The sequence below is a fragment of the Penaeus vannamei genome, chromosome 22 (assembly GCF_042767895.1).
Source record: "Penaeus vannamei isolate JL-2024 chromosome 22, ASM4276789v1, whole genome shotgun sequence".
Classification (NCBI taxonomy): Eukaryota; Metazoa; Arthropoda; class Malacostraca; order Decapoda; family Penaeidae; genus Penaeus; species Penaeus vannamei.
Genome location: NC_091570.1, coordinates 33,555,321 through 33,570,758, shown reverse-complemented (window position 1 = coordinate 33,570,758; position 15,438 = coordinate 33,555,321). Strand labels below are relative to the sequence as shown.

Below are 15,438 nucleotides of genomic sequence, written 5' to 3'. Positions count from 1 at the left end.
TGGCTTTTGGTTGCATTTTTCATTTATTTGTTTTAACCATTAACCATTCTCAACTATATCATCAAAATTGATCCATGCAAGTTTTGAAATTGATGTATTTTGTAGACGGGATTTTACATTGAAATCTAATAATGACTAAAATATTATGTTTAAGATTATTGCCCTATAACTACAAAAAAAACAAAAAATTATTGCCAACTAGATTAAATGCAATAATAGTAAATCAATAATACTTCTAGAGAAATAACTAAAATTATAGTAAAAAAATATAATGACAGTATAGGTACTACTAATAAATAAAAGCAATAATAAGTATTCATCAATGATTTTACAGATATATTTGTTTGCCAGTGCTGAATAAAGATGAAGTAAATACTTCTCATTTTTTTTTCTATATTTGATGCTGGGCATTCATAACACATATTATTTTCCATGTGTTTTTTAATTATAATTTTACATGGAAACAATGTCATATAAAACTTCTTTTATGAGTTTAAAAATATCTACTTTTATCTTTAGAATACTGTACTTGATTTTTGAGCTTCTACAGTTTTTATAAGTTTTATATAACATTATATCACATCTGGTACTACCATAGACATTAAGAGCACAGTTACAAAGGACATTCCATCAAAAAGTAACAATTACATTCATTCACTTGAAATCCTTCCTGTATATTGACAATTTCAGTCTAAATAACAAGCTGAAAGAATTCCTCCTCACACTGAACTGTACCATCTACTTTTATCTACCAAGAACTTGTTTTACAGCTTTCCATTCATCTTGCGATAAGGGCTTGAGGTTCGTTCCAACCGTTTTTTGCTTTGCTTCTAAATCATTCAAGTGGTTTACTTTACTTCTCAGACCATTGCGAAGATTGTTGATTTCGGTATCCAACTGTTTTTGTTCTGCAATGAAAATGGTTACTTTGTGAAATCAGATATGGTTTATTTTTTCTTCTAAAATTTAAAGCCTTCTCTTTTTCTTTCTTCTATACCTCTCCACCAAAGTTGCCTATCTATTCAACTCAATATTTGTACCTCTCTCTTTAATACATAAGAAAAAATATACTTACCCTTTTCAATGCAGTCTACAACAACTGTATTTGGTAGCTTCAAGAACATATTTCCAACACAAATCCAACTCTTGTTGCCTGTGGACTGACTGGCTATTTTGTTGGTCTTCAACTGTCGCAGAGCTTCACGGTTAGTATTACGACGGCGATCAAGCGTGACAATTTCCTGTCGGTCTGATATGACATCCTCTGCTGCAGCTTCAACTTCTTCTAACTGTTGCTGGATACGCTCTGGGGAGACTGCCATTATTCCTGCCAGAAATGAATGATACTAACATCATAACACATTTGTATACCTCCATTACAATTTAAAATATCTGTAAATACTTTTTTTCTTCTTTTTATATTTATTAAAATTTCATTAGAAAGAATGGATTTTTTTTTAATACAACAGACAAATTTAAGATGAGTAAAAACAAAGAATTAACACGCATGGATGTTATATATAAATCATCACCATCTTCATATATTCATGTATCTCCCATTCAAATAAACATGGTGAATGACATAAGGAAAGGGCATTTTAACCCACTGGCACCAGGTAAATGCACTGTCCACAGAAGTCGTCTTCTGTCAATTCTGTTACACACTGAATGCTTCCCAATCACATGATCACCAAGGAGACAATAACAATGTTTATTTGCTGGACCACATAAATCTATCCTGTTCCTTGAATTTTTGTGAAAAAGTTTTAGTATCAAAATTAGTAGTCATTTTTAATTTTTTACGGACTGGCATCATTATCATGATCCTCACTATCATAATCTTATTAATAATATTAATACTAATGTTTAAAAATCATCTGAATATACAAGGAAGAGGGATTAAATAGGCCTAGTAAGTGACTCCTTGATGACTAAGCACTTTCTGAGCCATCCATGTCAACAGCATTAATAAGCTAAAGTCACAGTGGTGGACAGGGTATACCCTTCTGGTTAAGCCTAGTTCATTATTAGTTCCCATAAATAATACAAACAATAATATCACATCTAATTCAGCTATTTTACTTTTTAAAAATCTGGTGAATAAGTATATAAGGTGCTTCCTGAAGGCATACTGTAGCATACATAATTTACTAATGGAATTTTGCGGAGTACCTTTAATAATCAGGTTCACTCAATGCTCTTCTTATGTCTATCTCTCTTCTTTTCTCTTTCATTCTCAGGCGATTTCTTTCTCTGCGACTAATTGTTCTTTGCCTTTCTATCCTTTCATTGCTAGCGTGATGTCTCTGAACTGCACTTGCATCACCAGGACCAAAATGTGTAACTCTCAGTGAAGTTTTATTAACTGCTCCTAATCCTTTACGATCATTCTTCAGTGCTGTTTTGACTGGAAATTTGGCTCCAGAACTATCAGGACCAAGACCTTTTTCTGTGTCCCAGCCTTGGTTTACAAGGATCTGAAAACCTTTATTACTTGCAGGAATTCCATATATTGTCTTATTACTTCCTGAACCAAGATTGAACTGATGAACAATTGATGTTTCATGCTGAAGACGTGTACTAGTTTCGACTGTTATTTTGCATATATCACAATAAAATTTTTCTACTATGTTACTTGAACTGGAAACAATATCTTTATTAGCACCAGAATCCTCATCTTTTCTCTTATTAGCCTTTATTAACATATCCACAATGCCCTGATGACCCCTCAACATTGCAAGGTAGATTGCTGTATTTCCTTTAGAATCTCTTGTACCAGTTCTAGCCTTTCTTTCCAATAAAGTTTTCACAACAGCTTTAGCACCACCACAAGCAGCAACCATGAGTAATGACCATCCATACTCATCTTTTGCATTTACACTAAGACCATTGTCCAACATCTGTCGTAAATTTTCATCTTCGTTATTCTGGGCATGCTTCATTGCTTTGTGCAAGCTTTTGGGACAGCACTTTTTATCTTCTGTATTTGCTTCTTCGTCTTCGGAGCTGCATTCTTCTTCTAAAAAATCTGTTTGAGAGGAATCAGTATTTCTACTTGTGCTTGCAGCTGCATCTTCCTTCAGTAAGCCTTCATAGAACTTTTTAGCATCATCTCCACTGATATAACTTTTATCAATACGTTTTTCTTCTTTAGATTCAGACTGGACTTCAGGTTTTGCTTGGACAAAAACTTTCCATTTCAGATTTGCTGTTGCCAAAACCTTCCAATTTGGGTGAGGGAGATCTCCACTGTCCATCCTGAAACATCAAAAGTGAGAACTTAGCCAGTAAAAGGCTTCAAAACATTAGCTCTAATGTTTTTTTTCAATGACCAACCCAAGGAGGAAATATGATGTCTAACCTTACTTTTAAATACTGGCTAAGTTCTTGACATTTTTACATAAATACAAATACAGCAATTCCAATTTAAATAGCTCCGTCTTCGAAAAAAATTATTTCTTAGGTTTCTTTAATAATGATAAAGTAAAATATATCTTTATGTAATCTTTCCTTAAGTCACAAGCATGTTTTTTCCCACTATGTAACACAAGGTTCAATTGTAATAACAAACACATCTCCCATTTCATTTTCAATGTAAGACATAATCTAATAACATTTGGCTGTATTTTATAAAGTTTTATGCCACAGAACTTTGTGTGTGTGTGTGTGTGTGTGTGTGTGTGTGTGTGTGTGTGTGTGTGTGTGTGTGTGTGTGTGTGTGTGTGTGTGTGTGTGTGTGTGTGTGTGTTTGTTTGTTTGTTTGTTTGTTTATTGTTTGTTTGTTGGGTTGGGTTGGGTTGGTGTTGGGTTGGTGTTGGGTTTGGTTGGGTTGGGTTGGTGTTGTGTTTGTTGGGTTGGGTTGGGTTGGGTTGGGTTGGGTTGGGTTGGGTTGGGTTGGGTTGGGTTGGGTTGGGTTGGGTTGGGTTGGGTTGGGTTGGGTTGGGTTGGGTTGGGTTGGGTTGGGTTGGGTTGGGTTGGGTTGGGTTGGGTTGGGTTGGGTTGGGTTGGGTTGGGTTGGGGTGGGCTGGGTTGGGTTGGGTTGGGTTGGGTTGGGTTGGGTTGGGTTGGGTTGGGTTGGGTTGGGCTGGGTTGGGTTGGGTTGGGTTGGGTTGGGTAGGGTGTTATGACGGGTTGAGTTGGGATGGGTTGGGTTGGGTTGGGTTGGGTTGGGTTGGGTTGCGTTGGGTTGGGTTGGGTTGGTTTGGGTTGGGTTGGGGTGGGGTGGGTTGGGTTGGGTTGGGTTGGGTTGGGGTGGGTTGGGTTGGGTTGGGTTGGGTTGGGTTGGGTTGTTTGTCTGTGTCGTGTCGTGGTGTGTGTGTAACTTTTAAGTGAGTTGTGGGGGGATCATGAACATATAAAGATATAAAATCTCATACACACATATTCAATAGTCAGCATTATCAGAGATATCTCAATAGTTTTTGTCAATAAACAAAAGAAATCTTTGTACAGTATACACTGGCTGATAATACAAGCCATAATACCAAAAATCCAAAGATTAAGTAATTTTCTATAAAATATTAGTTTCCAAAACATATCACATGTTATATACAGAATATAAGTATTAGCCACAATATCAGTATTTTTCTAATTAATAAGCATTTTTAAGCATATCACCCTACTAATAAAATAAAAAAAACTCATCCTGGACATGGCATGTATTTTTCCCATAAAAAAATTAAATGAGACAGCTGATATTCATCCCACTTAAGTCAATATCATATCTTATGACTAAGACATGTCGGAAATTCTCAGTGTTTCAGCAACCTTCATTATGGACTTAAAAAGTTTACCAACATAGCGTGATCATGTATTTAATGTACAGCTAAAAATGCACAGAAATGTTTTATGCAACCTTAAATATGAATTATATGCAAAGAAACACACTGCAAATCCTAACTGATGAAAATATATATCCATAACTGAGATGCTTGAAATATATTGAGAAGTATCATGCCCTGATTTGTTGGCTGGAGTGTATCACTTTGTATCAACCTAGAATACTTGTAGTGACATGGAGACCAAAGGTTGCTTTCTTTTTATCATTCTAGACATTCCTGGAGATTCCTCATTAAATACGGAACCCATCTGAACTTTCAACTTGTCACACTTATAAAGGAGTTTTTTGTTTGCCTCTGCTAGAGTGCCAAAGGTGTGAAGACCAAATTCATTGCCTGACAAAACCATAATTACCATATAGAACTTTTTATATGCAAAAGACATATTTTCAGTGTCTTCAAATGAATTAACCCTATAATGTAGCCCAGGCAGAGATAGAGAAAAACAGAGGTAAAGCCCTTATAAAACATCAAACAACATAATTAGCTCTGGGGATGACCTGCAAAAAGTGAGGTTAAGCCAAAAACTATATATCAAAGATACATGTAGTAACTCAAAAGCATGCACTAACCTCCCTGCCTTTGGTACTCTTGACAAAAGGATAACAAGAATAACTCTTTGTTTCCAACCATGAGGGTTCTTCATGGATAGCCACCAGGCAGGTTCTTGGCCCATCTCTAACTCAACACAACAGGTCTGGTCAAGCTGCCCAAGCCACATCTTCCTAGGTCATCCCACGGGCCCCCTCCACCCAGGGTTGTTTCAGGAAGAGACAAACTTATGGACAGGGTCATCCACAGGGAAACAAGCTAGGTACATGTATAGCTTGAGTTGGTGGTCCCAGATTGTAAATATACTAGGTCTTATGCTGGTCTCATGGTATAGTCGTCAGTTGGATACATGGTCCTGCCAACTGTATCCCATGATCGGGCGCAAGGGCCAGCTGCTAAAGGCAACACGACATGACTCCATGGCACAAGATAGCATCCAGGTTTTACTTCCATAAAGCAAAAATGGCAGTATGAAGGCCGTGAAGACATGTCACTTGTTCCTTCTGCTCTGGTGTCAGCATCTCCAAATATTCTTGTTGACTGAGTTCATGGCAGCTACTACCAGGCCAATCTGTCTACTGACTTCTTGGTTTGCCACCATGAATAAGCTGGCAAAACAGAGCTTGCAGACCATCTTGGTGATTTTCTATCAAATAAAGAACCAGTCAAAACTCTGGAGAGAAGCTTTGTTGACCTTTGTTGAAGCAGTGACTGTGAAAAAACTACAGCCTTCTCTGTGAAAAAACTACAGCCTTCGCGTGATTTATTGATATAGTTTCAGTTTCCCACAGCCATGTAGTAAAAGTTAAAATCTGCCCGTAATGGATAGAATGACTGAAAGTAATATACTTTTCATTTACAGTACTACCTTCGCGAGTTGACAATAAGGAAGTTTTGTAACATACAATACTTTGGTATATATTTATAAGAAAAGTTAATGTCACCATAATCATCAAAGAAACTACACACACTATTCATGAAATAATCTGCATAGGCACAAAAATTTAAAAACTAAAATCTAGGAGGAGTAAGGTCACTTAGTAAATATTACTAATACCCGAATACATTTATATAATTTGCAACTGAAAATAACGAGATTCAGACATATTTCAGATACAGATAACTGAAAGAAAGAATAATAAATGCAAGATTTGACAACTGTGCAATACTAAAAATTGCCCTTTTTGCCTTGGTGGAGGGGAGGGGGGGGGTGACGTCCCTATTTCCTCTATGAAAAATCCTCTATACCCCAAAGATTTACATCCTTAAGGGAACCTGAATCATCATAACCAAAAACACACACAAACACATGCCTACACTCAAACAATCATTCACAAATACAGCGAGAAACCCCTATACATTCTTTCCGAATCGCCTCATGGTAAATTCACACTTGTTCCCTTTGGTGTGATTAAAACGGCTGTGAATGTGGCTCTGCTTTATTAAACGTTATTCCCCAAGGCATTGTTCTATTCTATACGTCGTCAACTGTGTAATTATGAAGGAATATTAGATTGCTGTTCCGTACCTGAAGATGTTGTCGTCCTTGCGTTTACTTATTGGTTGAGGGAATACGAACCTATGTAAAAAATTGGTGCGGCCAGAATTTTTTTCTGTCACATACCATTATCACTTTATGCGCCAGTTCATCATGGAAATCGAAAATAATCTTGGCTTTAAAATAAGGCTAATGAGTTGAAGGAAAATAATTATTTAAGCTTGTTATCCAATGAAAAATGCGCACGTGCACACACACACACTCTCACACATTATATATATATATATATATATATATATATATATATATATATATATATATATATATATATATATATATGTATGTATATATATTTATATGTATGTCCATTGTATTATATATATATATATATATATATATATATATATATATATATATATATATATATATATATATATATATATATATATGTGTGTGTGTGTGTGTGTGAGTGTGTGTGTGTGTCTGTGTGTGTGTACACATACACACACACACACACACACACACACACACACACACACACACACACATATATATATATATATATATATATATATATATATATATATATATATATATATATATATATATATATATATGTACGTGCACACACACACACACACACACACAATTATATATATATATATATATATATATATATATATATATATATATATATATATATATATATATATATATATACATATATATATATATATATATACATATATATATATATATATATATATATATATATATATATATATATATATATATATATATATATACATATACATATATATATACATGTATATATATACATGTATATATATATACAATTTATATATATATATATATATATATATATATATATATATATATATATATACATATACATATATGTATATATATATATATATATATATATATATATATATATATATATATATATATTCAAAAAAATTAGTATAAGCAGTAAAACAAGTTGTAGTCATTAATGGCTAATGGTTAAAACAAATAATTGTGGTAGCCATCAAATGTCATATAGCATTATAATCAAGTATTGTGACAAAAAGGGTAGGATTGTACTGCATACGAACAGGAAGGTCATGTGTAATGAAAGTAATTTTGGTAATGTTGGTGGGTTTCTTTCATGACCTCTATGAGGAATGGAGTAGCAATGTACTGATATCATGTCCTGGTCTTTGAGGTAGCTGAGCAAGTCTTTTCCACAATCTGACCAATCTTTGGTATCGACTGGGCAGTTTGCTGGGGAGATAGAGACAGTTCCGGTACAAGTATTAAGAGTTGGATGAGGTTCTGCAGGGATGGGGTTGCCAGAGAGATCAGTTAGTTTTGATAGTGCTATAGCTTCAGCTTCAGATCTGACTGGGATGGGAGCGGTTGCGTCAGATACAGAAAGGGACTCTGCGTGCATATTTTTGGAGAGATAGGAAGATGGATGAGTTGTAGGCATGTCATCTTGGTTCATGATTAGATAGTTTTGAATGTTTGAGGATGAGGATGTTTCAGAAACAAAGGTTTTCTTTGATAGGCATCGGAGGGGTAGAGCCAGAGGTAAGTGGAAGAGAGGAGGCATAAAATTGGAAAGTAAGATGGAGGAGGAATAGAAGGGGGATGGGCAGAGTGAAGGGCAGCATTGGAGTAGTAAGAGAAAAACTTTATCTGCATGCTTCCTGTCTGGCCTCGCATAATGTGTGGCCAAGAAATAAATTATGGGAGCCACCACAGTTGGCAGGTGTGTGACTTCCCAGAGTACTTAGAACAATCATGACCAGGTTGGGCACATAGGATATCATCAGAGTAGGGGGAATCACATGATAGCAACAGGCATAGGATTGAGGGGTAGTAGTAGCTCAAGTTATAATGAAGAAGTAAAGTAAAACAGCAAAACAAGGTTGTTTCGGTTTTCAGCCAAACAGGTATGAATATTTTCTGTAGCAAAGATTAATGTCAAGGAAGGAAGCGACTTGTTGCCAATGTGATCTCCAAAGTACTTGGACCTGTACATTGCTAAGCAATGTATAACTTCATTTGAACTTTAAATAAAACTTCTTAATGAAGGATAAATGTATAGACAGTTTCCTAGTCTTTAAATGTCTTTAATGCCTTAATGCCTGAACAGGTTAATAAATATTATCAACTTTCATTATTTTATTGAAAGCTAATTATGTTAACAAAAAAAAAACATACAATCATATTTCTTTCAATACAGGTATCATACTGCCTATTTACATGAGTCATTCCACAAACAAGAAGTATCAATTTTCCAATGACTGATCTTTGTCTTCAAATTATGAACAAACAAATATTCTATTCAATTACACACTCAGCACCAACTGCTGAAAGGGCTTCTTTCAGCTTTTCAGCTTCATCCTTAGGAATGTCAGCTTTCACAACTGTAGGACAGCTTTCAACGAACTTCTTTGCCTGTAAACATAAAATGTTTAAAAATGTATAGCGTAAATCAAAATTTATTCAAACAAAAATATTGCCAAAAAGTACGAACAAACACATTGTACAAGTGGATTCTAAAGACTATTCCCAAAAATCCTGTCCATATCTTACATACCTGGACAAGGTTCATGCCATCAAGCAAGGCCTTGACTTCCTTGATCAGTGCTACCTTCTTTGCAGTATCGAACTTCATCATCTTGATAGTGAAACTTGTCTGAACTTTCTTTGGAGCTGCTGCCTCTTCATCCTCTTCCTCCTGTTATGTCAAGATTATTGAGATGATTAAGTTATCAGATGAGTGTAATATATCAAATAAAAATCACAATTACTTCTGCAAACACATTTTCCCACTCAAGTACATATTCCTAAAACATATTCACATTTTTCTCTTCTAGGTTAACCTTTAAGATTTATGGTAGAGGTACTAAAGACACTAATAGCGAAAAATCTTTTTCTGGGGCAATTGTTAATAGCAAACATTTGGTAGAGTAGTAACTTGCAATACGTATAAAAACAAATCAAAGACCAAACAAAGTAAATGTCATTACCTGTGCTGGAGCTGCTGCTGGCATTCCAGCACCAAAAGCCATCACTGGGGCATCAGAAATGTTTAGAGTCTTCTTCAGCAATTCATTCAAATCTGCTACCTCCACAAGTGTTAGCTGGGAGATCTGGGACACAATTGATTGAATCTTTTCAGGGTAAACCTGTGAAAGAAAAAAATATAGTAAAATTTACCTAATAAAGAAGTTTTCAATACATATATTGGAAGACAAAAAGACAAAAGAATAAAGGATCATCAAATATAATAAACATTTCACAAACATTCTAGCAACATCAAATACCTTGGGTGCCCCTTCTGCAGTTGGGACAGACAGTGCCTCGGCACTCTGGAAGCGACATTGACATTTTGATCCATATACAGCAGATTGCTTCCATAATTTTTGTCTGCAATATACAGAATCTTAATGATAATAAAGATGGCAATGATATATCAAGACAATCACAAATATGAATAAAATTCACCAAAGTGTGAATATCGAAATAAATATAGAGAAATATTGCAGCAAAGTGATATGAATTGATGGCAGGAAGAGAAATTAGGAAGAGGAAAAAGCATAGAAATTTATTCTTCTTCAGAGGATGATACTTTTGATATTCTTTTCCTTTCCTTAATCTAATACTGGACTCATTTTCATAACAGGAATATGTTACACCTGTAAGTGACATTCATCCTCTTTAAGCAAATATCTGTTAGATCATGTTACAGTCTTGTAAGATAAGACAATATTTTCAATTCTCAGCCACACTAACAAATGCCCTAGTATCTATATTTGGGCAGATCTCAAAAACTGCAGAAAATGAGATTTCATTCATCTGATTAAACACTTAGATAGTATCTAGTTCATGCACTGTATAGTGCTAATGATAATACACTTATTTTTACTACCACGTGTGATCAAATAAGATAAATTTTCAAACAAATGCACCCACCCAAAATTACAGGGTTGCTGCATGTGCTTCATAAAGTTAATATAGCTAAGGAGGATATAAAATCATGTCCTGAGTAATGACCTGGGTGGAAGATTTGGAATGGATAGAGCTGACAGCGTATATTGAGGAGGGAGTATCAGTAGTCTGAGCCATGGTCAATTTCAGCACAATTCTCACACCTAGTGAAATGGACAGAAGGGGATGAAGCGAGAGAAATGGAAAAGGGGAGAAGAAAAGAACAAGCAAAATTAGTTGAGGCAAGGGCTGAGATTCAAAGTAGGGGTGATCCCAACTTTGGGCCTCAGTCTCCATCTCCTAAGCCCCCAACCCCCCACAACAATAGTGAGCAAGGGATTGAGTGAGAAGTAAAGTCATAGTGTATATGACAATGATATCAAATGATTGACAGATATGGTATTGTTATTTGATGAAGTCTTAAGAAGACAATTTTTCTTCTATGACAGTTCTTGTGCAAATTGAAAATAATACAGTTATTGGATATAGATTGTGATACCCAAAATCTCTTTTGACCTTCATCCATCACAGGTAAATAACTGACAGATGTGTTTTTATTCAAACAGATGTGCACTCATCTATTGACAAGCTATCTAATAGATCAAAATGATTCCTGGATGCTCTATTAGCCTGAAATCAACTGACCTGAACAAGGGCTACTTCATAATGTGGTAAATTTACAGAATACCTCCACTTAACAGGTCACAATGATTTTGGTATTGATGGATTCTTTTTACTCTCTACTATCCAATTATATTAAAATCATGCTGCAGAAAACCCCCATTGGCGATACTCTTGGCCCTGATAGCAAGGGAGGGGATATAAGGTACCAGGGAAATTGTGGCATAAAATATGAATAATATACACAAAATCAGTCACAAAATGTCTAAAGAAAGGGACTCTGCCCCCTACAACCCCCTCTTGTGGGATGCCATCCCCCAAACCCTGCAATTAAAGACAAAGAATCCTCCACATATTCACAGCAGAGTAGAGCATACAACAGAGTCACAGGAGTCACAGCCCCCTGCATTGGACAAAATAGAGACTGATTTTGTGTAATTTTTCATATTTTACCCTACAATTTACTTTTATGCCATGTCCACACCCACTATTGGGGCCTAGAATGTGGGGGCTGGGGATAGAGTGAAAAGAATCCATCAATACCAAAATTGTAGTGATCTTTTATGCGGATCAATTCTGTAAAATCACCAATTTACATTGCGTAGAAGTCAAAAGCAAAATAAGTAGGTTTTATTGTGCGGCAACCTGCCCAACCCCCAAATTCTCAGCCCAAATAGTAGGGGAGGGCATGAAACGTCCCCGGAAAATGAAGGGTAAAATGTAAATAATATACACAGAATTAGTCAACTGTATTGTCTAATGAAAGAAGTACAGCCCCCTGCAACCACCCTATGGGAGGCTACTGACCCCTACCCTCATCAAAAACATCCTCCATGTATTCACAGTGGGAGAAAGCATTGGACAGACTTGGCAATGCTGCTCCTGCATGGCAGTAGTACTCTCTCTCCTGCCATGAATATGTGGAAGATCCTTTGTTTTCCTGGACAGAGGGTTTCCGTGGAAACTAGATAGTGCAAGGAATCCAATGATACCAATCATGATCTGTTATGTGGAACTATTAGAAAAAAATCACTGGTAATTTTTCTAATACGTACGCATAATGGATTGTGATGATTTTGGTATTGTTGGATTCCTCTCACTCTCTAGTTTCCACATACATAGAAATTAATGCACAGAAACCCCACAAACCCTCTAATTCTTGGCCCTGATAGCAGGGGTGAACATGAAATCTACCAGTGAAATTACGGGTAAAATGGAAATAATATACACAGAATTAGTCACTATATTGTCTAATGTAGGGGACTGTGCCCCCTGCTACCTCCAAACCCATCCCAGGAAAACAAAGAATCCTCCACATTCTCTGCAGGAGAGAGCATACAACCACCATGCAGGACTGGGGGTTGGGGGTGGTAGCCCCCATGGGGAGATTGCAGGAGGGATAGCCTCCAACATTAGACAATATAGTGACTGCTATCAAGCCAAGAATGTGGGGGTTGGGGGGTCTTCCACAAAATAAAGCCTCCATATCTACATTGTAGACGGTGAGAGAAATCCAACGCTACTGAAATCGTCACGATCCATTATGTGGACACAATAGAAAGAATTGCCAAATTACCTTTTCTTCACCTACATAAAACACTAATTTCCCAGAGAGACAGGTTCCCTAAGCCCATTGGATGAGCTTAGGAGGGTGCGGGAACTACCTCGTAAACCTACAGTTTAGCAAATGATTCCTAAATTATTCCTGCATTTGTTGTAACCACATCCAACTACAGGAGAAATTCTGCATCTTCTCAGTGTCTTATTTCCACAGACAAATAATTACCGCTTGTTTACACATTATGATGTATTGAACTTTTAACTTGTCACCAACATATATAAATACAAATGGTATCAATTCTGATATGTACTTAAAATCACGAAAATCAAGCTCTCGGCATCGATCCTACCTCAAGCAGCATGTCAGTGCTGTGTAATTGGTCCCTACAAGAAATTTAGAAGCTTGCATAATGCCTGATTCCCCGGCTCTCCTCACACAATGTTTACGTAGCGGCGAGGACCGAACATGTGAAGGAAACATAACAGAAAAGCAACTTCGGCCTTATATTCATCACATCTTACTGCCATCTAGTGGTGCCGGAATTAAATATTTATAATAAAAAATGAGAATAAGATTGGGTATATGGCAAACTATTCTATTTTTTACGGAAGCCTTGGACTGTTATTTCAAAAGATGAAGGATACAAATTAATGACTAATTGATGATATTCGCTTTTCCCTTACGTTCAATTAAAAATAATATTACTTATCTGTATTGAAATCCGTTTTCAGGAATTTATCCGAAAACTGACTTTCCAGTGTTTTTGGAATAGGTCTAATGAAAACACACGTTACACCTTAACTCCATAAATCTATCTATGGCCATATATAGACGTGTGTGTATATATATGTATACAATTATACATTTACATATACATACACACACATTCACACACACACACACACACACACACACACACACACACACACACACACACACACACACACACACACACACACACACATATATATATATATATATATATATATATATATATATATATGAATATATATATATGAATATATATATACAAATATATGTACGTATGTATGTATGTGTGTATGTATATATGAATGTAGGTATATATACACACATATATGTATACATAAGCAAGGTCTACACAAATACTTATATAGAACTTGTTTATAGGGACACCATTGCGCCATAAGGGATTCACGTGAGCATCCAGGTGAGAGTGGTAAGGATAATGGGGAAAGAAGAGGATAATGGGTATTGATCTATGCCGATACTGGTTAGCAAAAGTGATACTACTATTACTGCTTAACTCTTTATTACTAAGAGTTTACACTCAAGTAGAATAGAACACGACAGGAGGCTGGTCAGCGCAATGCAGGGTCGCTCTCTGACAGTATAGTAAAAGGTGTGAGACTCAGTGCAGGAAAGGTAATAAGGATAAGGATAAATCCGATAAGCGAAGATGAACCTCGCCCGGGCTATAAGGGGAGCCCAGCCTGTGCCAAGGTCTATACAAGTACAGGTTTCGTCACTTCGGAGTCCTGGGCAGCTTTGGGTCATAAGACCTATGGCGTCACTAGGAGTTAGGGTGGGAGGGAAATGATAGAAAACGTTAGCAATTGAGCAGATACTTAAGTAATTTTAGATGCCGGCACGTTGAATGATGTACATATTGGACAGATTTCACAGGTGATGATTATCAGCGATTGTTTCTTGGTGTATATTGAATATTTAACGTGAATTCAGTTTTGTAATTCGCATGTTGCAGCTTAGATATGACATAATAAAGATGTAAAATAAACAAAGAAAACATAGCATATTTAAAAGAGATAAAAATAATGAAACTGATTTAACCATTTAAAGTTAAAATATACCCGAGGCCGTTAAAACCTAAAATAAGTAAAATAAACCAAAGCAAATAAAAACGCTCCAGGTGGCTGCCGAGAATGTCCACAGATGGTGCTGAACTGGAGGTGCTATGCTGTCATTAGGGGGGGGGGGGACTCGCCTAGTCTGGACTCGCAAAAATAGCGGGGGTAAATCACGTCCATTATAAGTCCTTACCCACCATCCACAGCGCCAACCTCCGGGCGACAATTGCAACTTCTCGCGCCTGGGCGGGGCGCGAACCGCCGACCCCTCGGATGAGAGGACGACACGTTACCACTATACTATTCCAAAAGTTCTATATACGTGTAACTGGGTCGTTTTATATCTGACCCTGGCAGGCGACAGTTATGGGAGCGTGAATTGGGTTTGTCACAAGCGGGGCATAACGTCTACATCAAATCACGACTTATAGCATGTGACCACGTGGTTTGGACTAATAGAAAATATAACACGAATAATATGTATATGGCCCGTTATAAAGAGGGTGTCTTAGTGCA

At 36.3% G+C, this 15,438-nt stretch overlaps 2 protein-coding genes across 2 annotated transcripts; both read right to left on the bottom strand.

Annotated features, from left to right (window-relative positions):
* Nucleotides 1-1,075: 1,075 nt before the first annotated feature.
* On the bottom strand, nucleotides 1,076-8,938 carry LOC113819907 (G patch domain and ankyrin repeat-containing protein 1 homolog). The gene is made up of 5 exons (XM_070137111.1): nucleotides 8,848-8,938; nucleotides 8,007-8,175; nucleotides 6,919-6,969; nucleotides 2,173-3,258; nucleotides 1,076-1,327 (listed from the first exon to the last, which is right to left on the bottom strand). Exons 1-4 carry the CDS (start codon nucleotides 8,936-8,938, stop codon nucleotides 2,175-2,177), a joined length of 1,395 nt encoding a protein of 464 aa, XP_069993212.1. The 3' UTR covers nucleotides 1,076-1,327; nucleotides 2,173-2,174.
* A 125-nt stretch (nucleotides 8,939-9,063) lies between these two features.
* mRpL12 (mitochondrial ribosomal protein L12) lies at nucleotides 9,064-13,573 on the bottom strand. The gene is made up of 5 exons (XM_027372158.2): nucleotides 13,425-13,573; nucleotides 10,230-10,332; nucleotides 9,933-10,091; nucleotides 9,500-9,640; nucleotides 9,064-9,357 (listed from the first exon to the last, which is right to left on the bottom strand). Exons 1-5 carry the CDS (start codon nucleotides 13,553-13,555, stop codon nucleotides 9,241-9,243), a joined length of 651 nt encoding a protein of 216 aa, XP_027227959.2. The 5' UTR covers nucleotides 13,556-13,573; the 3' UTR covers nucleotides 9,064-9,240.
* Between the last annotated feature and the right edge of the window lie 1,865 nt (nucleotides 13,574-15,438).